At 41.0% G+C, this 24,824-nt stretch overlaps 1 protein-coding gene across 5 annotated transcripts; it reads left to right on the plus strand.

Moving 5' to 3' along the window:
- The first annotated feature begins 633 nt into the window (after positions 1-633).
- Positions 634-19,739, plus strand: LOC108259384 (uncharacterized). 5 transcript variants are annotated; one of them, XM_053676498.1, is made up of 19 exons: positions 635-817; positions 1,108-1,195; positions 1,660-1,989; positions 2,144-2,368; positions 2,514-2,855; positions 3,029-3,244; positions 3,410-3,754; positions 3,840-4,055; positions 4,221-4,571; positions 12,992-13,207; positions 13,364-13,708; positions 13,794-14,012; positions 14,117-14,386; positions 16,171-16,440; positions 16,523-16,762; positions 16,902-16,998; positions 17,761-17,806; positions 17,961-18,169; positions 19,367-19,738. In XM_053676498.1, the coding sequence occupies exons 2-19, from the start codon at positions 1,141-1,143 to the stop codon at positions 19,404-19,406; spliced, it is 4,032 nt and encodes a 1,343-aa protein (XP_053532473.1). In that variant the 5' UTR covers positions 635-817; positions 1,108-1,140; the 3' UTR covers positions 19,407-19,738. The 5 variants fall into 5 exon arrangements, with proteins under 5 accessions (XP_053532474.1, XP_053532473.1, XP_053532472.1 ...); XM_053676497.1 differs by having other exon boundaries at positions 1,128-1,195; XM_053676499.1 differs by lacking the exon at positions 2,144-2,368 and having other exon boundaries at positions 634-817; positions 1,128-1,195; positions 19,367-19,739.
- The last annotated feature ends 5,085 nt before the right edge of the window (positions 19,740-24,824 follow it).

The raw sequence follows: 24,824 nt of genomic DNA on the forward strand, positions 1-24,824 counted from the left end.
CACTAAATTATGATCTGTCAGATCTTCTAAACAGTCTACAGTTGCTGATCTTTTTCTTTCACATCCTCTTTTGCTAATGTGTTTCTCTATATTGAGAACAGACAAACAATAATCCACCGCCAAGGATCAATTAACATTAGATTATTTTACTTCTGTTAACTGTTTATGGAACAAACTATTATGATTATCATTTTAAAAAAAGGCCTACACTACTAGGATACACTGCCTGAAAATCTAGAAGTGAGCAGCACCGCATCAAATAATAAATATATAGTAAGTATAAGTATAGTCTTCATCCACTCTCCAACCTTCAACACTCTTATTAAAGACCACAAGAAAAAAAAGAAAAAAGCTCAAAAATCGTACATGATTTATTTATTTTCAGTATATAATGCATGCACGGATTTGAACCATTATAGGAAGGTTAACTTCATTTCACAGTTCATCATTACTGAAAGCTGCTTATGACCAATTCCTCTTTATATATATATATATATATATATATATATATATATATATATATATATATATATATATATATATATATATATATATATATATATATATATAAAATCTTATTGTATGTGATTTTAGGTATTTTTAAGGCCCATTACGTATGACTTTTTCAAATTTTTTTAGTTCCCATATACTGCATTTTTAGCTCATGTAGGTTTCCCTTATACTGCATTTTTGGTTTCCCCTTTTTTATTTTTTTATTTTACAAAACAACTTCACCCTCTTAGGGCATTATTGACTTGACTGTTAATGAGTGCGGACCTTAATCATCTCTTTAATCTTCCTTTGCGTTTTACTGTGGGTAAGTGTATATACTATGTTTATTTCTTTGAATCATTTTCACCTCATCTCTCTAGCGTGTTTACATATCTAATGTGTGTGTGTTACAAGGTTTGTGAGTGTTAGTAACTTATGATCTTTTTGTCATAATTTTCATCCAACAAGTGACGTAATAGGTCAAAATCACGACATTCCCTAGTTGTGTACTTTTCCATTTGTATGTCTTATTGAAGTAACCATCACTTGTATTGGGTTAATTATACATTGTTTAAGATTAGATGGTTTGAGAAAAATGGATTATAATTCTTGTAGTGTGCATGTTTACCTTCAAGGGGTGATGCAGCCATGCTGAATAGAACAAGACTGTTTTCAACAGCAGCAGTTCTCATGTTGCTGGCAGGTAAACCTGATTTTTAATATATATATATATAAGTCTTTTTTTTTTTTTTACAAATATATATTATATTTGTATTTGCAATCTTTTGTTACTGTTATGTGCCTGTGTAGTATGTAATGTGCTTGATTTCGACTGATATCTGTTAGATGTTTTAAAACATTATTGATTGTAAAATATAATAATAATAATAATAAGAATAATAATAATAATAATAATAATAATAAATGAATAAATAATAATAATAATAATGTTTTATAATCCCACTACCATTACATAATCCCAGTGTCACCCAGAACAGGATGGGTTTGAGTCTAGAGTGAGCTGTTTGGGCCAAATTGTTTTAGAAGCAAGTAGTGTGCAAGTGTTTACATAGTCAGTGTTTGAACTCACAAATTAGATGGACTTGTCCTCTGTGTGTGTGTGTGTGTGTGTGTGTGTGTGTGTGTGTGTGTGTGTGTGTGTTCCAGGAGTTCAGGCTCAGCGCAGTGTAACTCTCTCCTCTCAGAGTCTCTGTGCTGTTACTGGATCTACAGTAAAAATCCCCTGTACATATTCAAGCTCTTATTATCGCAGACCAAAGGAGTGGTATCGAGTCCAGAGCTCTGAAGGAGAACCACGAGACCTGAGCAAAGATCCACAATACTCAGGACGAGTGTCTGTAAGAACAGTGACGTCTGACTGTGAGCTGACAGTGAGGAATGTGAGAGCGAGTGACTCTGGAGTTTATAACTTCAGATTTAAAACATGGAGCAGTGGCTGGATATCAGCTCCATCTGGAGTTCATCTGACTGTTACAGGTAACACACACGCGCACACACACACACACACACACACACACACACACACACACACACACACATTCACACACTTTATTGATTCAGGTGTGGAAGATCATTCCTGTATGTATGTAGTATTTACAGGGTTTAGGTATGTAAAGTGAATTGTGTGTAGACTTGCAGGTGAAGGTGGATCCTAACACTGTAGGACAGAGAGAACTGGAACTGACCTGTAGCGCCACCTGCAGCTTCAGCACGCACCGTTTCTACTGGTACAGGAATGGCCAATTCGAGCAATACTTAACTGAGGCATCGATTGTGATCGACTCCACCCATCTATCTAACGTGGGCAGCTACTCCTGTCAAGTGTACGAGAGTCAACACCGTTCTCCTTCAGTGTGTGAGTGTCAGAGTCCGTCTGTCCCTCAGCAGCAAACCTCTGCTGATAACCAAGCACTGAATCAGATAGTTGGCATTAAGGGTTTTTTTTTTTTAGGTGAGGACAGGTTTTTAAAAAAAATCCTCTGTCTCTCTGTGTGTTTCAGGTGTACTGGGAAAAGAGTGTTGGGGTGTGACTTACACTCCTGAACGTGTGTGTGCTCTGAAAGACACGTCGATTGATCTCTCCTGCTCTTATAAACACCCTGCAGGACACACAGTGATAAAATCAGTCTGGTTCATTAAAGATCAGACTGGTGTTGAACCTGTGGATGTGAGAGAGGATGAGGAGTATCAGGGCCGAGTGCAGTACACACAGATCTCCCAGAATAACTGTAGTCTGAGAATCACTAACCTGAGAGAGAGAGACGCTCAGACATACAGATTCAGATTCTACACTGATGGGGGTAAATACACCGGCCAACCTGGAGTCTCTCTGTCTGTCACAGGTAAAGCTGCATAATTATATGTTTACTTAAAGCTGCAGTATGGAATTTTTTTTGGTTAAAAATGAACAAAATTTAATTTTTTTAAAACATAAAGCTGCATGAGAAACATTAAGTTAAAGTATGAGAATATTCTATATTTGAAAATAACACCAAACCATACTTATTATTTTCAGATCTGAAGGTTACAGTATCAGACTGGGGTAGCTGGAACAAGAAGCTGAGCTGCATCACCACCTGCACTCTGTCTAATGACCCCACTTACATCTGGTACAAGAACGGACAGCGTGTTACTGACCGTTATATAAATGAACTTGATGTCAAAAGTGAGGAATCAGGCAGCTACTCCTGTGCTGTAAGAGGACACGAGGAGCTTCGCTCTCCTGCTGTCTGTAAGAACTCACTTTACACTTCACTCACTCTGTCATCATCTCACTGCCAGCTTCTGTTAGATTACAATAAACTCACACGCAGTGATTCACGACTGAGTGATGCTTTATAATGAGTGATATACAGTAAGATTAGATTTCTGTTCTAACTCAGTTTATATGTTTCAGGTGTTTTAGATGAGAAGAGCTGCTGGAGTGTGACGTACTCCACCCAGAATATCTGCTCTCTGATTGGATCATCAGTGGACATACACAGTTATTACACCTTCCCTAATCGTTACAAGGTCACAAAAGTGTTCTGGTTCATTAAAGATCAGACTGGTGTTGAGGCTGTGGATGTGAGAGAGGATGAGGAGTATCAGGGCAGAGTGCAGTACACACAGATCTCCCAGAATAACTGTAGACTGAGAATCACTAACCTGAGAGAGACACACGCTCAGACATACAGATTCAGATTCTACACTGATGGGGGTAAATACACCGGCCAACCTGGAGTCTCTCTGTCTGTCACAGGTAAAGCTGTATGAGAAACATTAAGTTAAAGTGTGAGAATATTCTATATTTGAAAATAACACCAAACCATACTTATTATTTTCAGATCTGAAGGTTACAGTATCAAACTCGGGTAGCTGGAAGAAGAAGCTGAGCTGCATCACTACCTGCACTCTGTCTAATGACCCCACTTACATCTGGTACAAGAACGGACAGCGTGTTACTGACCGTTATATAAATGAACTTGATGTCAAAAGTGAGGAATCAGGCAGCTACTCCTGTGCTGTAAGAGGACACGAGGAGCTTCGCTCTCCTGCTGTCTGTAAGAACTCACTTTACACTTCACTCACTCTGTCATCATCTCACTGCCAGCTTCTGTTAGATTACAATAAACTCACATGCAGTGATTCACGACTGAGTGATGCTTTATAATGAGTGATATACAGTAAGATTAGATTTCTGTTCTAACTCAGTTTACATGTTTCAGGTGTTTTTAGTGAGAAGAGCTGCTGGAGTGTGACGTACTCCACCCAGAATATCTGCTCTCTGATTGGATCATCAGTGGACATACACAGTTATTACACCTTCCCTAATCGTTACAAGGTCACAAAAGTGTTCTGGTTCATTAAAGATCAGACTGGTGTTGAACCTGTGGATGTGAGAGAGGATGAGGAGTATCAGGGCCGAGTGCAGTACACACAGATCTCCCAGAATAACTGTAGACTGAGAATCACTAACCTGAGAGAGAGAGACGCTCAGACATACAGATTCAGATTCTACACTGATGATCCTACAGGCGAATACACCGGTGATCCTGGAGTCTCTCTGTCTGTCACAGGTAAAGCTGCATGACTATACATTTACTTAATTTAATTTAGATGAAATTAATAAACTGATTTTATTATTTTCAGATCTGAAGGTTACAGTATCAGACTGGAGAGAGCAGTACATGAATCTGAGCTGCATCACCACCTGCACTCTGTCTAACAACCCCACTTACATCTGGTACAAGAACGGACAGCGTGTGTCTGAGTGTAAATCTGCCTCCTGCTCTGTAGCTGCAGTCGGTGGTGCGGTCAGTTACAGCTGTGCTGTTGAAGGCCATGACAGTCTCCTCTCTCCTCCAGTGTGTGAGTGTGGATTTTACTCTCCTCAGTCACAGTACATCTATATCTGTATCAAATGCTGATCCTGAACACACCCCAGCTGATTCAGGTGTTTTATTTCTAATCAGATTCTCCTAAAAACACCAGCGCAGTGGTTCTTTCCTCTGGAGACACAGTGGAGGGGGATTCAGTGACTCTGAGCTGTAGCAGTGATGCAAACCCTCCTGTTCTCACCTACTCCTGGTTTAAACAGAGAGCAGCTGCAGACACACTGCTGACAACAGGCCAGAATTACAGCATCAGCAACATCAGCTCCCAGCACAGCGGACTGTACTACTGCACTGCTCACAACCGGCTGGGACAGCACAACTCTACACCCACACTCCTGGATGTGAAGGGTAACTCTACACAGACACACCTGGATGTGTTATGTAACTACACCAATACACCTGGATGTGAAGGGTAACTCTACACAGACACACCTGGATGTGTTATGTAACTACACCAATACAACTGGATGTGAAGGGTAACTCTACACAGACACACCTGGATGTGTTATGTAGGTGCAGTTTTTTTTTGTGTATGATACTTTTTTATTATTTTTTTTAATGTAATACATTCAATAAGAAATGAACTGCCACTTCTGATCAGACTCCCCCCGAAACCGACCTGTCATTCTATCCATGTCTGGAGACTACTACTGTACAGCAAGCAATGGATTTGGATCATCCAGCGAGCGTTTGGACCCCATTTTTATAGTCTGGATAGTGATTAGAATCGGGGGGTGGGGGGCGGGGTGTGTGTATCATGTCAGTTTTGAGTTGTAGTCTGGAGCAGCCATGTCTGTACTGTATGCCAAGGTGCAGTATGGGAAATGGAATTTCTCACGATGCTTATGCTTCACACACCCCTGCAGGTCCATGTACACCACTGTTCTAATATCGGTCCATTGCACTGTCCAGATTTTTTCCCCCTTCACATCACATGAGTTACATTCACTTTTGTGGAATATAAATACTAAGAGGGCGTCTCAATCAGCTCCCTAGGTCGTGAATCAGTGTATCGTGTACATGAGTTGGGGCGTTGGTAAGGACCCTGGCTCACTACACATTGGGATACTGATGACTCAATTTCCGGCGACATGACGACGTACTCGCGTTGTAAAACGTCAACAGTGGCATTTATATGTCATATAACATGTGTCTCATAAATGTGTTAGCTAAATCGCTCGTGTTTCTGTCATGGTTTTTCAAGGAGGATCGTAGGCTAGCTAGTGGATTTTTAAAAAATCATTAAACACGTCAGTCATTAGACTCAAACAAACCGTACAGAACGTCAAATAAAGTTAAGAATCACTAACATTAGTAATCATTTGAGAGCTACAACAACGACAACATGCTATTTACACTTGCAGACAAAGTTGTCTGAGAGTTCATCCGCCATTTTAAAAAAAAAATTTAATCTGAGAGGCTTCAGAAAAAATTTCCAGTAATGGAACATAGTGAGCATCAATGCTCTTTGGTTTTTGCGTTGCATTGTGGGATTTCTTTAGGGAGCGAAGTTTCCAGTGCACCGGAAGAATTTTGCGCCCTTTAAACGTCCGCCTCCCTGATCAGCCCCCTGACTACTGAACTAAGGAGCTGATTGACACGCACACTAAAGAATTTTACGCTGCAAGTGTAGCTGGTGATGTTATTGTTTTTATTACACATGTTCCAACAGGATAAGAGTGTCGTCGTTCAGTAACAGCAGTGTGGAGTACAGCAAGGTGAGTTTTAGCGAGAAGTATATATATATATATATATATATATATATATATATATATATATATATATATATATATATATATATATATATATATATATATATATAATAGAACTTTTTTCCTCTCGAACGTCAAAGCAGATGTAACTTCTCAAGTTTAAACTAAAAGATTTTTGGCAAAAATATTGAGTCACGACATTCCAAAGTGTTGATTTGTTGTATATACATGTGAGATTTTAACACCCTTAAACCTGTCTCTCAGAATGACTCTGCTTCTGCATATGGTAACGTCTCAGCCATGACCTCTGACCCCTCACAAACAGCCTCCTCAGAAGATCAGGACATTGTTCAGCTGCCTCTCAACTCAAAGGCTCTCAATCAGAAAGAGGAAGTAGAACATGCCACACTGAGGCTCGTCAAATCAAGAGCGGTTCGTTAGGTGATCGAAACGAAAACGATTCTCTCGCACCTTCTGACGACTTTCCACCTTCGTTGTTCTTTTCTTTATTATTCGATGCTTCGTGAGGCTTTTTGTGTGTTGCATGTTTATCCTTTGTGGAGTGTATGATTATAGTATTGTTCCTTTTCATAACTGAATTTTCAAGGTGTATTGTACACACAGACACTCATTTTAATAAAAATATATTTATGTAATCATGTCACATAAAGTTGCAGTATCATATAACAGCAAAATGAGGGTTTATAAATACATATATAAATTATGTTCAACTGGTGAATTAATTTCAGTCCCTTATCAGGCAGATCTGGTGAAACTTTTTGCCTAAATGAGGTCGCGCCACTGAAGTTCATACTGTGGGTCTGAGAAAATATCACCCTCTAGTGGGCATTTCCACACAAACGAAAAGAATGTGTGATCAGAGTTTTAACCACCTTTGTGGTGTCCTTTAGTAACACAGTAACAGGACAGTCTGGCTTTTAATTTGCTCACTATTCGTCCACGTCCCTAGTCAAACAGAACTCATGCCCATGCACTATACTGCCATCTCATGGTTTAAAGACGAAACACAACTACCGCCTCTGGCTTGCTCATTAGGGATAAACTTATAAATTTAAACTTTACAACCTGAATTAATGTATTTTTAACTGTAAAGCTGCTTTGTGACAATGTCTATTCTTAAAAGTGCTATAGAAAAAAAACTGAATCAAATAGAATTGTACGCTATTATCAACACCATCACCTTTTTTCACCACACCTTCACGCCTCCTGCAAGAACAGCTTATCTGACACTATCAGTTAATCAGTAAATCAGACTGTAATTTAGAACCCATGACATTTCCATTACTTCAACACACATCAGTCACATACAGAGTTGTAGTGAGCTTTTAGCTGGAAGTGTACAACGACTTATTAATCCACGGTCACTCTTATAACCGATTATTCTCAAATGATGCACCAGCACAATCAATTATATTCATGGGGTGAACAGGAAAATTAACCGACAGAAATATTTGTTTTATCGATGGGGCACAGGAGGCCGTTCAGAGGTCGGCTTGGAGCAGATGAACCTCGTATCGAACCGAAATGCCTGCAAGGTGGTGAACATCGATTGGGCAGTTGTTTGTTTCCGTCCCTCCTGATCCTTCAGGACAATCAATAAGTCTCAACTTGCTGTACTGTTTGGAAAACTAGGCTGCATCCAAACATAGTGAGCATGATTTATTTGCAGTGCACTATTTGATGAACGGGAACTCGTTTTGTAAGGGTTCGAATAATCAATAAGGCCTTTCTGAGCTTTCGGACCTACAGTGGAGGTAAAAAAAATAATAAAAATGACGGGGATGGAACTGTGTGCATTTATGTAAGAGCTCAGGTGAGAGATACTTCAAGCTGTATGTAGCTACAGTAATGTTGTGTTTTAACCAACAGCTTCGAAACAAATGCTAACACTTTCTATGAAGGCTTTGAGGCAGTGGAGGCTCAGTGGTTAAGGTTCTGGACTGTTAATCAGAAGGACAACCAGCACTGTAAAGTTTCTAATTTTGTTAATAATCTGCACAAAAACATGTTTAAAAATGACAGTGGGGGATGTTCAAGAGTGTGTGTGTGTGTGTGTGTGTGTTAGGGCTAGCATTAGGTTCAGATCTACCTTCAAATAATTAAGGTGTCTTGGCCTCCAAATTCAATTTGACTTGATCAATATAATTAAAGACTGGACACTCAACTCATACCGGCCCAATGGGCCTGTAATGGTAGCGAAACTAACAGATCCTCTTTCCTTTCTCTTTGGTTATTTCTAGAGCGTGTCTGCAAACTGTGCCACATTTAATCAGAATAGTTTCTTTTGGATTGAGAGATGCCTGATCAAGTCTTGCAGGCATTCACTATTCCACTGGAGGCCTGATTGTCATGGAAATACCGGGAAAGGGACTAGAGACTAAAATTCCCATCAGCCACTGCACCTCACCTGACCATGTCACATGACTGGTCTGCACCTGATCTCAATTTCACACTCATCACTGTTCCCCTATATAAGCCTCATCCTGTTTCAGCCACACTGTGAAGTAATTACTCAGTTTCCTGTGTGTTCTGTCATTACCATGCCTTTCATAAAGAAAAAAGAATAATAATAATAAAAAGTAATAATAATCCATTCTCTCTGTCCATTTCTGGATGGTTTAATTCCAAACAACATTCAAAATATAATGAGTCTTTATTAGTCACACATACATTACTGCACAGTGAAATTATTTTCTTTGTATACTCCAGCATGTTAGGAATTTGGGGTCAGAGCGCAGGGTCAGCCATGATACAGCGCCCCCTGGAGCAGAGAGGGGTAAGGGCCTCGCTCAAGGGCCCAACAGTGGCAGCTTGGCAGGGCCGGGGCTTGAACCCCTGACTTTCCTGCTCCATATATAAATATAAATACAAAAAAATGTTTGTGTATTAACCATGAAGTGCACCCCTACCATCGGCTGTCAAAATCATTCCAGTTTTATTTGGAAACACGCACGTGTTCCTGTAGTGATTAAGTCACTTGTGAAGCGTGAACCCACCCTGAGGCCAGCTGCAGTACTGCAGCACTAACAGCAGCATTTCACTGGTTTTCAGGGTCACTGGAGTCACTCATGGCCTAGACTTCTCTAACAGGATAATCCTCTTTCTCTCTCCCACTCTCTCTCTCTCTCTCTCTCTCTCTCTCTCTCCCTACCCCCCCTCTCTCTTCTTCTCTCTCTCTCTCTCTCTCTCTCTCTCTCTCTCTCTCTCTCTCTCTCTCTCTCTCTCTCTCTCCCTCTCTCCCTCTCTCTCTGTATCTGCGGGGTCAGAGCAGAATGATGACTACACTAAATTATGATCTGTCAGATCTTCTAAACAGTCTACAGTTGCTGATCTTTTTCTTTCACATCCTCTTTTGCTAATGTGTTTCTCTATATTGAGAACAGACAAACAATAATCCACCGCCAAGGATCAATTAACATTAGATCTATTTTACTTCTGTTAACTGTTTATGGAACAAACCATTATGATTATCATTGAAAAAAAAGGCCTACACTACTAGGATACACTGCCCGAAAATCTAGAAGTGAGCAGCACCTCATCAAATAATAAATATATAGTAAGTATAAGTATAGTCTTCATCCACTCTCCAACCTTCAACACTGTTATTAAAGACCACAAGTATCTTTTGTTGTTGTTGTGGTTTTCTTGGAGCTAAACTTGTCCTCACAGTTCCTTTTTTCACTCCATTATTATTACATGTATCTACGATCTCTTTACTTAGTATTCACAGGAATACCTAACACCTTAGAACCTGATTCCCATAGGCAGGATTTGTCCAAAAAATTTAAAGTGTAAAATAATTGAATGTAAATGAAAGTCACTCGCTTGAGTCTTTAGTCATTGTGAAACACATAATTCTAATTATTGTAAGTAAATGAGGAAGGAAACCCAGTGTCGTCTGCTCAAAGTTTCCATTTCCGTACGAACAGCTTAACAGACGAGAGCTGACTGGAAGAAACGTAAGCATTTTCTCATAAGTTTTTATACTTTATTTGTCTTGTGGTACATTCTAATACTGCCAAAGTATATTTATAAAGTGTTTTAAAGTGGAAGTGAAAATCCGACGCAGGTTTTGAAAGTGCTGTGTTGTTATTTTGACTGAATAACTCATTATCTCAAGATATGACGCCTCTAGTTCAAATAAATATCGCATTACTTTGCCTTGTTATTCTTATTTTGAGACGTTATCTTGTCATTTGGACTCAACGTTTAACCCCCGACAAGACGAGTCATAAATAATCCTAAAAGAACCCTGATGCTCATACTGAACTAAACTCAGCTCGCATTTCACGGCTTCTGTAAGATCCTGGTGTGTCCTTTTCCATCCGTATCTCTTACGGAAGTAACCATCGCTTATATTGTGTTATTTATACGTTGTATGAGATGATATCAAATGCAGGAATAATTCTAGTAGTGTGCATGTTTATCACTAAGTATAATCTGTCTTTAAGGGGTGATGCAGTCATGCTGATTAGAACAAGACATTTTTCAGCAGCAGCAATTCTCATGCTGCTCGCAGGTAAACTTCTTGATTTTTCCCCCCGAGTATATTAATTTAATATAATTTGTGGTTGTATGGTACTATCTGTGCCTGTGTCTTGTGTACTGTAATGTTCTAGACCTCAGTTAGGCTATAATTTAACAGCTACTATAATCATAAGGTCTGTCCTGTGCTCATCCCAGGACTTTCATCACTCTTAGTACTGTTTATCTTTACTCCTGTACATCTGTACGCTGTAATGATTTATAATCGCTCTGTACACTCTGGGTTGTTCATCTGGAAACGAAATCTGCTTCTCTGTTTCTGTAAACCTGCAACGTGACAACCGAACTGAAACGAGATGCTCATTTCAACACATTGTCTGATGTTTATACACGATGTGGTCAAAATTATGTGGACACCCCTACTAATTATTGAGTGCAGGTGTTTCAGTCACACCCATTGCTTACAGGTGCATAACATCATGATCCAGGCCTTTCTCCTCTAATATCAGAGCTTGATCTCACACATGCTCTATCGACTGAAAGGGCACAAATTTACACATAGAGAAGCAAAAGGTGTGCAAGTACTTACTTAGTTAACTTATTTAATTAGTGTGCAAACTCACAGTTTGATCTGTGTGTGTGTGTTCCAGGAGTTCAGGCTCAGTACAGTGTAACTCTCTCCTCTCAGAGTCTCTGTGCTGTTACTGGATCTACAGTAAAAATCCCCTGTATGTTAAGAAAACCTGATCACTCCAGTGTCACACAGAGAGAGTGGTATCGAGTCCAGAGCTCTGAAGGAGAACCACAAGACTTGAGGAAAGATCCACAATACTCAGGACGAGTGTCTGTAAGCACAGTGACGTCTGACTGTGAGCTGACAGTGAGGAATGTGAGAGCGAGTGACTCTGGAGTTTATAACTTCAGATTTAAAACACAGAGCAGTGACTGGATATCAGCTCCATCTGGAGTTCCTCTGACTGTTACAGGTAACACACACACACACACACACACACACACACACACTCGCACACACAAACACATCATATATATAAATATATCATTTACAGATGTGAAGGTTACAGTATCAGACTTGGATAGCTGGAACAAGAAGCTGAGCTGCATCACCACCTGCACTCTGTCTAACAACCCCACTTACATCTGGTACAAGAACGGACAGCGTGTTACTAACCCGTACGGAAATGTACTGTATATCAGTAGTTGGGAATCAGGCAGCTACTCCTGTGCTTTAAGAGGACACGAGGAGCTTCGCTCTCCTGCTGTCTGTAAGAACTCACTTTACACTTCACTCACTCTGTCATCATCTCACTGCCAGCTTCTGTTAGATTACAATAAACTCACACGCAGTGATTCACGACTGAGTGATGCTTTATAATAAGTGATATACAGTAAGATTAGATTTCTGTTCTAACTCAGTTTATATGTTTCAGGTGTTTTAGATGAGAAGAGCTGCTGGAGTGTGACGTACTCCACCCAGAATATCTGCTCTCTGATTGGATCATCAGTGGACATACACAGTTATTACACCTTCCCTAATCGTTACAAGGTCACAGAAGTGTTCTGGTTCATTAAAGAACAGGCTGGTGTTGAACCTGTGGATGTGAGAGAGGATGAGGAGTATCAGGGCCGAGTGCAGTACACGCAGATCTCCCAGAATAACTGTAGACTGAGAATCACTAACCTGAGAGAGAGAGACGCTCAAACATACAGATTCAGATTCTACACTAATGATGCTACAGGCAAATACACCGGCCAACCTGGAGTCTCTCTGTCTGTCACAGGTAAAGCTGTATGAGAAACATTAAGTTAAAGTGTGAGAATATTCTATATTTGAAAATAACACCAAACCATACTTATTATTTTCAGATCTGAAGGTTAGAGTATCAGACTGGGGTAGCTGGAAGAAGAAGCTGAGCTGCATCACCACCTGCACTCTGTCTAGCAACCCCACTTACATCTGGTACAAGAACGGACAGCGTGTTACTGACCGTTATATAAATGAACTTGATGTCAAAAGTGAGGAACCAGGCAGCTACTCCTGTGCTGTAAGAGGACACGAGGAGCTTCGCTCTCCTGCTGTCTGTAAGAACTCACTTTACACTTCACTCACTCTGTCATCATCTCACTGCCAGCTTCTGTTAGATTACAATAAACTCACATGCAGTGATTCACGACTGAGTGATGCTTTAGTTGGTGTTAAGATCAGATTTCTGTTCTAATTCATTTTGTTTTGTTCAGGTGTTTTAGATGAGAAGAGCTGCTGGAGTGTGACGTACTCCACCCAGAATATCTGCTCTCTGATTGGATCATCAGTGGACATACACAGTTATTACACCTTCCCTAATCATTACAAGGTCACAGAAGTGTTCTGGTTTATTAAAGATCAGACTGGTGTTGAACCTGTGGATGTGAGAGAGGATGAGGAGTATCAGGGCCGAGTGCAGTACACACAGATCTCCCAGAATAACTGTAGTCTGAGAATCACTAACCTGAGAGAGAGAGACACTCAGACATACAGATTCAGATTCTACACTGATGTTGGTAAATACACCGGTGATCCTGGAGTCTCTCTGTCTGTCACAGGTAAAGCTGTATGAGAAACATTAATTTAAAATATGAAAATATTCTATATTTGAAAATAACACCAAACCATACTTAATATTTTCAGATCTGAAGGTTACAGTATCAGACTGGAGAGAGCAGTACATGAATCTGATCTGCATCACCACCTGCACTCTGTCTAACAACCCCACTTACATCTGGTACAAGAACGGACAGCGTGTGTCTGAGTGTAAATCTGCCTCCTGCTCTGTAGCTGCAGTCGGTGGTGCGGTCAGTTACAGCTGTGCTGTTGAAGGCCATGACAGTCTCCTCTCTCCTCCAGTGTGTGAGTGTGGATTTTACTCTCCTCAATCATAGTACATCTATATCTGGATCAAATGCTGATCCTGAACACACCCCAGCTGATTCAGGTGTTTTATTTCTAATCAGATTCTCCTAAAAACACCAGAGCAGTGGTTCTTTCCTCTGGAGACACAGAGGAGGGGGATTCAGTGACTCTGAGCTGTAGCAGTGATGCAAACCCTCCTGTTCTCGCCTACTCCTGGTTTAAACAGAGAGCAGCTGCAGACACACTGCTGACAACAGGCCAGAATTACAGCATCAGCAACATCAGCTCCCAGCACAGCGGACTGTACTACTGCACTGCTCACAACCGGCTGGGACAGCACAACTCTACACCCACACTCCTGGATGTGTTATGTAAGTGAAAAAAATTATACATGTTCAGGACATCTAAAAACTAGGTATGTTTTTCCTTCATGCGTATATTCTTGCTTCCAGTCAAAGTTTGGGTGTATGCATTAGAGAATGAATGTTGAAAGAATGAACAGTGTTTGTAACAGTTGGTCCCTGAATTTCACATGCAATGTTCACAAAAACTGAATTAATATAATAATATTCACAAACGTTTTGGTAAGCCTGATTGTCTCCATAGTTACATACCTACGCATGTTGATAAATGCCCATTACCATAAAATACCAAGCTCATTCACAGCACAGCTGATTTAAATTTACTGGCGTCCACAAAACAGAGAGCTGAAAACGACACACTGGTGAATAAATGAAAGAGCAGCTCTTAAGTACGGCATGCACTAAATCATTCATTAATGCAGCTCAGCCACTGCACTACATCAGATATCATATACATACACTAATACATGCTATACTCCATGCTGTTTTATAGTGGCATATAAGTAGTACTGTAGGTGGCGCTATTAAAATTTCATGACGATTTACACAACTACAGGAAAAAGATTGCTGACCCTCAAAGTCATCCATCTTGAAATGATTCGGCTTGGACACACTTTGTTTATAATGACCAATCACAGGGTCGTGTCATGTGAGGGGTTCACCCAGTGTGCGCGACACAGTGAATGAAGCCTCCACGTGATGTCTCCACGTGATGTCTTCACGTTAACCCTTTAACCTTCTTCTCAACTACACATTTTAATTCAACTGCGCTTTTTGAGTCACTACATCTTATTGAAAAATGTGTTGAACATAACTCAGCTGATCGAGCCATCTCTACCACTCGGTTTAGGTATGTTGTGTTGAGAACATTCAGTAAATGTTGCTGTGTCTTGAAGTAGTCTGCCTTTTCAGTTCGCCTCCTTACAGGCAGTTAGCAACAAGAAGTCACTCCAGACGTCCGCCTCTACCGCTTTATTTAACTTCTTCAAAATGTTTTTGGTACTTGGTAAATGTGTTTATACTTTTACCATGAAGTGACTTTTGGCCTATACTGAAAAGACCATAAGTTATCTATACTACGGCTATACTAAAAAAAAAAAAACTGTGTGGTCTGTTAAAAATAAACATTGATTATTGTTGTTATTGCCCCAAGGAAATAAAAAATGCAAAGAGGAGGTTAGTGAGGATGTTAAAGGTTTAAGCATACTAAGGCCTCAAAGTCCTCAGTATACATCTTGAGGCACTGAAGTTCATATAGCTTCATATATGCATGCATTTATACGTGACAGCCACAATGAACCCCAGAGAAAGTGTTTGAGTGTGGGTTTTGGATTCCTGCAACCCTGAAGCACTTAGCTTTGCTGAAAGTACAAAGTATACTGAACTCTTCGTCTTGTACGATGGCGTTTCTTTTCTACCAGTTGAATGGCTGCTCTTACTTGGCTTGTTTATGTATTCTTTAATCATTAATGTGAAATGATTGAGCTTCACAAAATTTCCATAAAGCTTTGGGTGTAGTTTAAATAAATAACCAATGACGCAATACTGTACAACACTCCAAAATGAAGCTGATCATTTGAGGTTCACGTTAGTGAGTCTCCTTATACGTACCTTTACAAACTCTTGTAGGATTCTCGGAGCTCAGAACACAAGAATTTTTCCTAGCTGTATTTCCATAAATACCAACCTTGTGTAGATGCTCCTGTGAATGATTTATGCATAAATTTCCTCGTAACCAGGTTCATAAATGAAGTCCACTGTTTTTAATATTAAGACCTTGTGCCTGTTTTCAGATCTCCCTAAAAACACCAGAGCAGTGGTTCTTTCCTCTGGAGACACAGTGGAGGGGGGTTCAGTGACTCTGAGCTGTAGCAGTGATGCAAACCCTCCTGTTCTCACCTACTCCTGGTTTAAACAGAGAGCAGCTGCAGACACACTGCTGACAACAGGCCAGAATTACAGCATCAGCAACATCAGCTCCCAGCACAGCGGACTGTACTACTGCACTGCTCACAACCGGCTGGGACAGCACAACTCTACACCGACACACCTGGATGTGTTATGTAAGTGCAGTTTTTTTTGTGTATGATGCTCATTTTTTAATGTAATACATTCAATAAGTAAGTAACTCCCACTTCTGATCAGACTCCCCCCGAAACACGTCCATCGTTCCATCCGTGTCTGGAGACTTGTTCACACTGGTGTGTAGAAGTGACTCCAACCCCAACAGCTCTTACACCTGGTACAAGAAAACAGAAGGAGATGTGAAAATTATTGAAAATGGCACCAATTTAACTTTATCCTCGAGAGCAGATGGATTTTACTACTGTAAAGCAAGCAATGGATTTGGATCATCCAATTCATCAGAATGGGAACATACATCAGGTACTCGCTTCTCACAAGCATGCCATTTTTTATCTTTGATGACATCACACGTTACTGTTTCTTGATTGTGTCCTCCTCTTTGTCTCCATTCAAGACCACTGTTCAGCCTCCTTTTTAACATGCTGATTATTTCTTACAGATACAGATAACAGTGTCGTAAAATACGCCGCTTCTGGAGTCACTGTTGCGTTGGTTCTGTTGGTTCTGTTGTTCATTGCGGTCTTTCTGTGGATACGGTAAGAACGCAAAATCCGTCTGCTTTGAAATCAAGTTGATTTGACCCTCATTGACATGGAGACAAAACAAGAAGAGATTACAATATCCCTAGGGTTCAGAGGGTCAAATGTAGACTTGCTTGGTCAATGTGTCAATGTGTTGCTGCATGTGTAGAAATGGCGAAGTATACTGTCATGCAGTGGAAGCAGATGCAGTTGCAAAATGTGTTTTATTTATAAGCAGAACGGCAAACAATTCCAAAAAAAAACCCACCATTAAGTAAAGGCAGAGCCAAAAATGGGCAAGAAGTTAGCCGATTAGCAGACAGAACAAACTTGGAAAACTACAATCACAAAACCAATGGACGGGAGCAACGTCAAAAACAACTGGAATATCAGTCACAACAATAAAGTCTTAGCACGATTTTGGAGTCCGTTTTTTTAATAGTGTGGGTAGAGATTAGATTCAGCGTGTCTGTTCAGAGTTGTAGTCTGGAGCGACCATGTCTGTAGGCTGCAGTGCAGCATGGGAAATGGAACTTCTTGCCGATTCAGGTGTAGACACGACAGCTACGCTTCACAGACCCCTGGTGGTCCAGGTACACCACGTTGTGAACTAGAACACTGATCTAGTATCTATCCACTGCACTGCACAGTCCAGAGGATTTTTTTTTTTCACATCAAGGGGGTTACATTAACTCATGTAGTATATAAATACTAATTCATTCCACACTGCAAGTATAGCTGGTGATGTTACTGTTTTTATTACACATATTCCAACAGGAGAAGAGCGTCGTTGTTCAGTAACAGGAGTGAGGATAACAGCAAGGTGAGTTTTAGTGAATGCACTAAGAGAGAAGTGAGATCTCCAGGCAATTATTAAAAACAAGTATAACATTCTTTCCTCTAAAAAAAGTTTGAGCAGAAGTTACACTTCACCTTCTCTCTCCCTCTCTCTCTCTCTCTCTCTCTCTCTCTCTCAGAACAACTCTGCCCCTGTGTATGGTAACGTCTCAGCCATGACCTCTGACCCCACACAAACAGCCTCCTCAGAAGATCAGGACAACCTTCAGTACTCCAGTGTTTATTTCAGAAACTCCCACACACAGGAAGCACCCCTCTACTCAACTGTTCAACTGACAGAGGAAGTAGAATATGCCACAGTGAGTCTCGCCAAGTCAAGAGCTGTTCCGTAAGTCTGCCACACCTTCTGAGTTATTTTTCCACTTTCAGTTGGAAAAAAAAAAACAAAACACAGGCACAGCTGCAGCTAATAGAGAAGATACAGTAAAACCATGATTTAGTTCAAAATAGATGCGTTTTCTGTTAAAACAGTGTATATATGTGGTTTCTTTCTCTTTTATGCAGTACTACACCAGTAATAATTGTATCATTTAAAAGGTAATAAAGGGTTTAAACAGTAAATGAGAGCAGTTATGTGTGTTTTGAAATGAAGTTACCATTTATGTTGGAAATTCTTAAAAAAAAAATAAAATAAAAAAAATCTCTACCTATGGGCCTCGTTCATCAAGGTGAACGTGAACAAATTTATCTGTAAATCATTTGTTAAAAAATTCTAGAAAATTCTGGAACATCATGTTAGTTCGGAAAAATGTTCATATCCTGAGATTGTGTAAATTTGTACATCATAAGTAGACTCCCTAATGTGAGCCTCAGTTGTTTGACTTCAAATTATATCACTGAAGATGAGTTACTGCGATATTATACAACCCCAATTCCAAAAAAGATGGGCCACTGTGCGAAATGTAAATAAATGTAAATAAAAACAGAATGCAAAGATTTGCAAATCTCATAAACCTGTATGTTATGCACAACAGACCACAGAAAAAATATCAAATGTTTAAACTGAGTAAATTTAGCATTTCAAGAAAAAAATAAGGTAATTTTTAATTTGATGGCCGCAACACGTCTCAAAAAAGTTGGGACAAATGTTTAAACATTATATATGTTTTCTATGTTCTTTGTGAATACCATATGGGTTTATGAGATTTGCAAATCATTGTATTTGGTTTTTATTTTACATTTGACACAGCGTCCCAACTTTTTTGGAATTAGGGTTGTACATAGCTTTTTTTTTTTTTTTTAATTTATTGGTGTAGACGTGAGTAAAAAATAACTTCCACTTCTGCCATTTTGTCCTCATTGAAGAGAAATGCACATGAGTTGCATCGTGTGTTGCACTTTGAGTAATTGACATTTATCAACATACTCATGTGCGTATGAAAGAAATCAACGTTACCAAAACTTAATAAAAGAGGCGCAAAAGTAGATGTGAGGAATATGACGTTCCTTTATTTGAACAGAAATATATTTGCATCAATGTCTTTCTTCAGAAATTGAAAAGTTGCAATGTTTTCATATTTTACAGGGAGGATGAAATCTACAACAATCTGAAATTGAACCAATAAGAGGAGTCTAAACTGACTATAAGATTGGACGTCACAATAAGTCAATTATGAAGGGATAGTTTAGTTATATCATGTATATTATAATGTATATTATTATATTATGTATCCTTAGACTGACCTTTAATAATTCCAAATATTATTGGTTTTCTTTGATTTTTACCAACTTCAAGATGTGTTTTCTTTCATTTTTATTTGTATTCGATGCTTTGAGAGGCTTTTTGTGTGCTTGCATGTTTATACTTGTGTGTATGATTATATTATTACTGCTTACTGTATACACACTGACACGCATTTTAATAAAAAATATATATATTTATATATTTATGTAATCATGTCACATAAACAAGTGTCAAACATGGAGGTTTATCAGGGTGATCTGGTGAAACTTTGTCATTGAGTTTGAACTTTTTGGCCAAAATGAGGTTACACCACCACAAATTTTTCAGAAAATTTGATCCACATCACCCTCTAGTGGGCTTTTCCAACAACAACAAAAATCAGAATCATATATGACTTTATGCCCCATAACTTTCATCCAGTATCTTCCGCCCTGCATTTAGTGAATGTCCCTTCTTTAAAAATCTAGTTAGCTTATCTTCTTCACACATAAAAAAAAGTTGTTGATGTAAAGTGGCCAGGCAGGCAGAACTGACAACTGTATTAAATTGTGAAAATAATCAAATATATCTAGTTAAAATACACTAAATAATGTACAAGCTCCAGATTCACCATAACCATGACCAGGATGAAGCGTTACTGAGAATGAGGGAAATAATGAAACATTTAAAGCTGCAGGAACGTATTGTATTATATACTATATAATGTTTCTTTAATTTGTTACAATGATTCATTACCCTTAAAAATCAGGACATGTTGAAAGCTTTTCTAAACTGTAAATCTTTAAGTGATGATATCTTTGATATTGCAAAGACATGGAAGGCTTGATGGGCACATCATTACACCTCATCCATTTAGCTTAGCTTGTTAATTTGACAAGTTAAGTGGCATTTGGAAGACACTCTTATCCAGAGCGACTTACAGGAGTCTCTATCAATAAATATATCCTGATACTGGTTTACTAGGTCATGGCCTAGTATCATTAGTTGAAAAACTCGGTTGGGGAGGTAATGATAATGAGTCTTTATTTATCATACATACATATGCACAGTGAAATTCTTTTCTTCGCATAATCCAGCATGTCAGGAAGCTGGGGTCAGAGCACAGGGTCTGCCATGATACAGCCCTCAAGGGCCCAACAGTGGCAGTTTGGCATGTAGAAATGGCAGCTTGAACCCCCGACTTTCTGATCACTAACACAGAGCCTGGCAGTGATGGGGCTTGAACCTCTGAAGAGTCTTGATGCATGACTTCCTTGTACCCTGAGAGATGGTGGGACCCGTCAAGCAGTGCTAGAGGATCTGGGGGGAGTGTGGTGCAGGGTGTGATAAGTGCTTTATAGTAAATGAGTGGTGGTCTTCTTTTGGCGTTGTAGGCAAGCTTAAGTATTTTAAATCTGACGTGGACAGCTACAGGACGCCAGTGGAGGGAGCATAGCAGTGGGGTGATGAGAACTTAGGAAGGTTGAAAACAAGTCACACCGCTGCATTCTGGATCAGTTGCAGAGGTCAAATGGCACTCACAGGCAGACATGCCAGGAGCGAGTTGCAGTAGTCCAGTCTCAAAATGACAAGGGACGGAACAATCACTTGAGTGTCCTGTGTAGATAGAAATGGACAAATGAGCAATGTGAGAGGAAAAGGACAGTCGATTGTCCATGGTTACCCCAAAATTGCCTGCAGTGACCGAAGGTGAGATCAGAGAGTTCTCCAGGGAGATCAAAAGGTACTGTAATGTGGATGAATCACCTGGGATGAACAGCAGTTCAGTTTTGCAGGAAATAAGTTTCAGCTGATGAGCTGCCATCCATGATGTCGGACAGACATGCTGAGATCTGAGTGTCTGAGGGAGAAAAGGAGAGGATGAGTTGAGTGTCATCGGCATAGCAGTGGTTTGAAAACCCATGTGAGGATAAGACCTCACCAAGAGAGAGAGTATAGAGGGAGAACAGAAAAGGACCAAGTACTGAGCCTTGTGGGACACCAGTGGAGAGTCTGCATGGAGCAGATGTGGATCCCCACAGTGTCACTTGATATGCCTGACCTTCCAGTTAGGAAGCAACCCACTGCCATGATGTACCACAAATTCCAGGACTCATGAGAATGGACAAGAGAGTCTTGTGGTTGACTGTATCAAATGTTGCAAAAAGGTCAAGGAGGATGAGTACTGATGAAAGTTTGGCAGAACTAGCAGCATGCAGCTTCGGTAGTGACAGCCAAAGGGTAGTCTCTGTGGAATGTGCCACTTCAAAGCCAGACTGGTTAGGATCTTGGAGGTTGTTCTGTGAGAGATAGAGAGACAGTTGATTGTAGAGCGTGTGTTCAAGGGTTTTAGAAAGAAAAGTGAGAAGTGATACCGGTTGGTAGTTGCAGATGTCTGAGGGATCCATAGTGGGTTTCTTCAGGATGGGAATAACACTTGTTCCACTGAATGCAGTTGGTACATGACCAGATGTTATGGAGCGATTGATGATAGCAGCATTGTGGAAGTGAATGGATCCGATGGGCAGGAGGTAGGATTGCAGGCAGGTCGTAGGATTTCAAACGATCTATGTACTTTTTAAAGCCTATTTTATGATTACGTATATAAACGTGGTTCTATGAATTTCTACTGACCGCCAAAGGTGATGGATTAGTAATACCAACAAGGTAACGAGGAAGTTCTATGTGCCCCTTAACAACGGCTGTGAAGCCGAGGGAAAAATGGCTGTAGCCACTGGGTTGTGCAGGATTACATTCACCCTATAAAATCTTGCAAATGTGCAGGTTTATGCCCATGATGCAGCTGCACAAATATCTGAAAGAGGGACCCCTCGTAGGGCTACCCATCAAGTAGACACACTCCTGGTTGAGTGACTTCGAACCTGTGGAGGGATCCAGAGACCCCTGCCCTTATAGGCATAAACGCTAGCATCTACAATCCATTTTGACAGACGCTGCTTGGACAGTGTGCCCTCATCTATGCCGGAATTCAGCAGTCATTTGGATATAACACTTTAGTGCTCACACTGGGCACAACAGGCTCGCACTTGAGCCCTGCTCATCCTCCTGAGTTGGGGGCTCAAAAGCTGACAGACTGAGGGGCTGATTCGTATAAGACAAAGAAAAGGTCTTTCGGAAAAATTAAGGGTTCGGCCATAAAGTTACCCCTGTGTTCCCAGAACTCCAGTGTAGGCACTCCCAGCTTACTGATAAGGTATGCAACTCACCTACTCATCTAACTGATGCCATAGCTAAGAGGAAAGCTATTTTCATAGACAGCCACCTCAGTTCTGACCTGTCTAAAGGTTCAAAATGGAGGCTGACACAGTGCCTCTAATACGAGAGGCAAGTCCCAAGAGGATACTGGGTTTCGGCGAGGAGGTCTCAGTCATTGAGCACCTTTAAGAAAGCGGTTCACAAGGGTGTGGGACCCAATCGTCATGCCATCTACTCTATTATGCATGGCTGAGATGGCAGTTATGTATACCTTGATGGTCGAGGCTGCAAGGCCTCCATCAAGACAGGACTGGAGAAAGCTGAAGATTACCGATATGGAATAGCGTATTGGTTCCCGATTTTTGTGCCAGGCAACACTCAGAAAAGAGCTTCCATCTGTTAGCATACAACACATTGGTGGAAGGTGCATGGGAGTTTTGGATGGTCTGTAAAACTGCTGGATTACACATCCTTAGTAATGGCTCTGGCCCTTCAGAGGCCAGACCCAAAGTTGGAGCCAGGATGGGCCCAGTGTCAGATTCGACCCTCCAGGTGTGAGAGGAGATCCCTCCTCATAGGGAGGCACCAAGGCTCCCTATACAGTAATCTGTGTAATATTGGGAACCACACCCTCCCTGGCCATTTGGGGGCTACTAGTGATCACAAGTGACCTTGTGATTGCCCCCGAGGATCCTGTCTAGGGAGGGCAGTATAAACGGTAGTGGAGGGAAAGCATACAGCAGTCGATTTGGCCATGCATGGGCCAGTGCATCTTGGCCAAAGTGGTTTGTTGGTTCCCACAGTGAAAACCAAAGGGGACAGTGTCTTGTTGACAGTGAGGTGAAAAGGTCCACCTCTGCCCTGCCATATCTGTGCCAGATCGCTTGCAATACTTTGGGGTGCAGCTTCCATTCACCAGGGTGGGGGCTGTGCCGGGATAGGAAATCTGCAGCTGTGTTTTGAGTGCCTAATAAGTGCATTGCCCTCAGGCTCAGTAGGTGAGGATGGACCCATCATAAGAGCTGTTGGGCCAGCCTCAAGGACTGTTTGGACCTGGTGCTCCCCTGGTGATTTATATGGAAGACCACAGATGTGTTGTCTGTTCTTATAAGGAGCCTTCCTACCAGCACTGGAAGGAAATGTTTCATGGTGAGCCACACTGCCTGTAGCTCCAACACAGCTCCTGCTGCCAAGAACTCCACTGGCCTCTGACTGCCCAGCATTGCCATACAGTTCCCCAGCCAGCCAGGGAGGCATCTGTGGTCACTACTTCTCTGCAAGAAGGTATGGCCCCTAAAGGAACCCCCTGGGTAAAATATGCTTTTATTCTCCATGGGCACAGGCACCTTAGGCAACTGGCAGTGACTCGGACCAGCTTATGCCTGTGTTGAGTGGGATGCATGCCGAGGTCGTTCAGCCAGATCTGGAGATGCCATAATGACAGAAGGCCGAAAGGGACCACTGATGAGGCTGGTGTGAGAATACCTAACAGTCTCAGAAATGCTTTGAGGACCAGAGCCCTGCCTCTTCTGAAGGGACTGATGAGCTGTTGTTGACTCGCTGTTGAGAGGAGGTAGCCATCATCTACAGTAAGTCCAACTAGATGCCAATAAACACTATTCGCTGACTGGGCATCAAAGAGCTCTTTCCACAATTCACTGTAAACCCTAGCTTGGTAACATGGGAGACCAGCAATGCTGATTCTCTGAGGGCACCTACCCTTGCCAGGGAACAGATCAACCAGTTGTTCAAGTATGGGAAAATTCACATCCCCCTGGCCTGTAATGGTGACACTGCCGCTGCTACTCACCTGGTGAAGACCCTTGGCACCAGTGAGATCCCGAACAGGAGCACACAAAACTTCCCACGCCCTTCCCTCGAAGGCCAAACTGATGAATTGCCTGTGCCGAGGTGCGATTGCTGATTGCGAAAATATATGTTTTTCAGGTCGATGGTTGTAAACCAATCATTCTGCCTGATGCCTTGCAGCACATCCACTGTACGTAGCATGTGGAACTTGAAAACCTTGAGGTGTGTGTTCAGAGGTCTTAAATCCAGTATGGCACGAAATCCACTGTCTTTCTTTGCGATAATAATATAAGTG

Source organism: Ictalurus punctatus, chromosome 27 (assembly GCF_001660625.3).
Source record: "Ictalurus punctatus breed USDA103 chromosome 27, Coco_2.0, whole genome shotgun sequence".
In the NCBI taxonomy this organism is placed as follows: Eukaryota; Metazoa; Chordata; class Actinopteri; order Siluriformes; family Ictaluridae; genus Ictalurus; species Ictalurus punctatus.

Excerpts from the sequence above, each read along its gene's own strand:
- LOC108259384 (XM_053676498.1), top strand. The coding sequence starts at position 1,141 with ATGCTGAATAGAACAAGACTGTTTTCAACAGCAGCAGTTCTCATGTTG. Across the intron at positions 1,990-2,143 it reads AGTTCATCTGACTGTTACAG|ACTTGCAGGTGAAGGTGGAT; the intron begins GTAACACACACG and ends AATTGTGTGTAG. Across the intron at positions 3,245-3,409 it reads GCTTCGCTCTCCTGCTGTCT|GTGTTTTAGATGAGAAGAGC; the intron begins GTAAGAACTCAC and ends TATATGTTTCAG.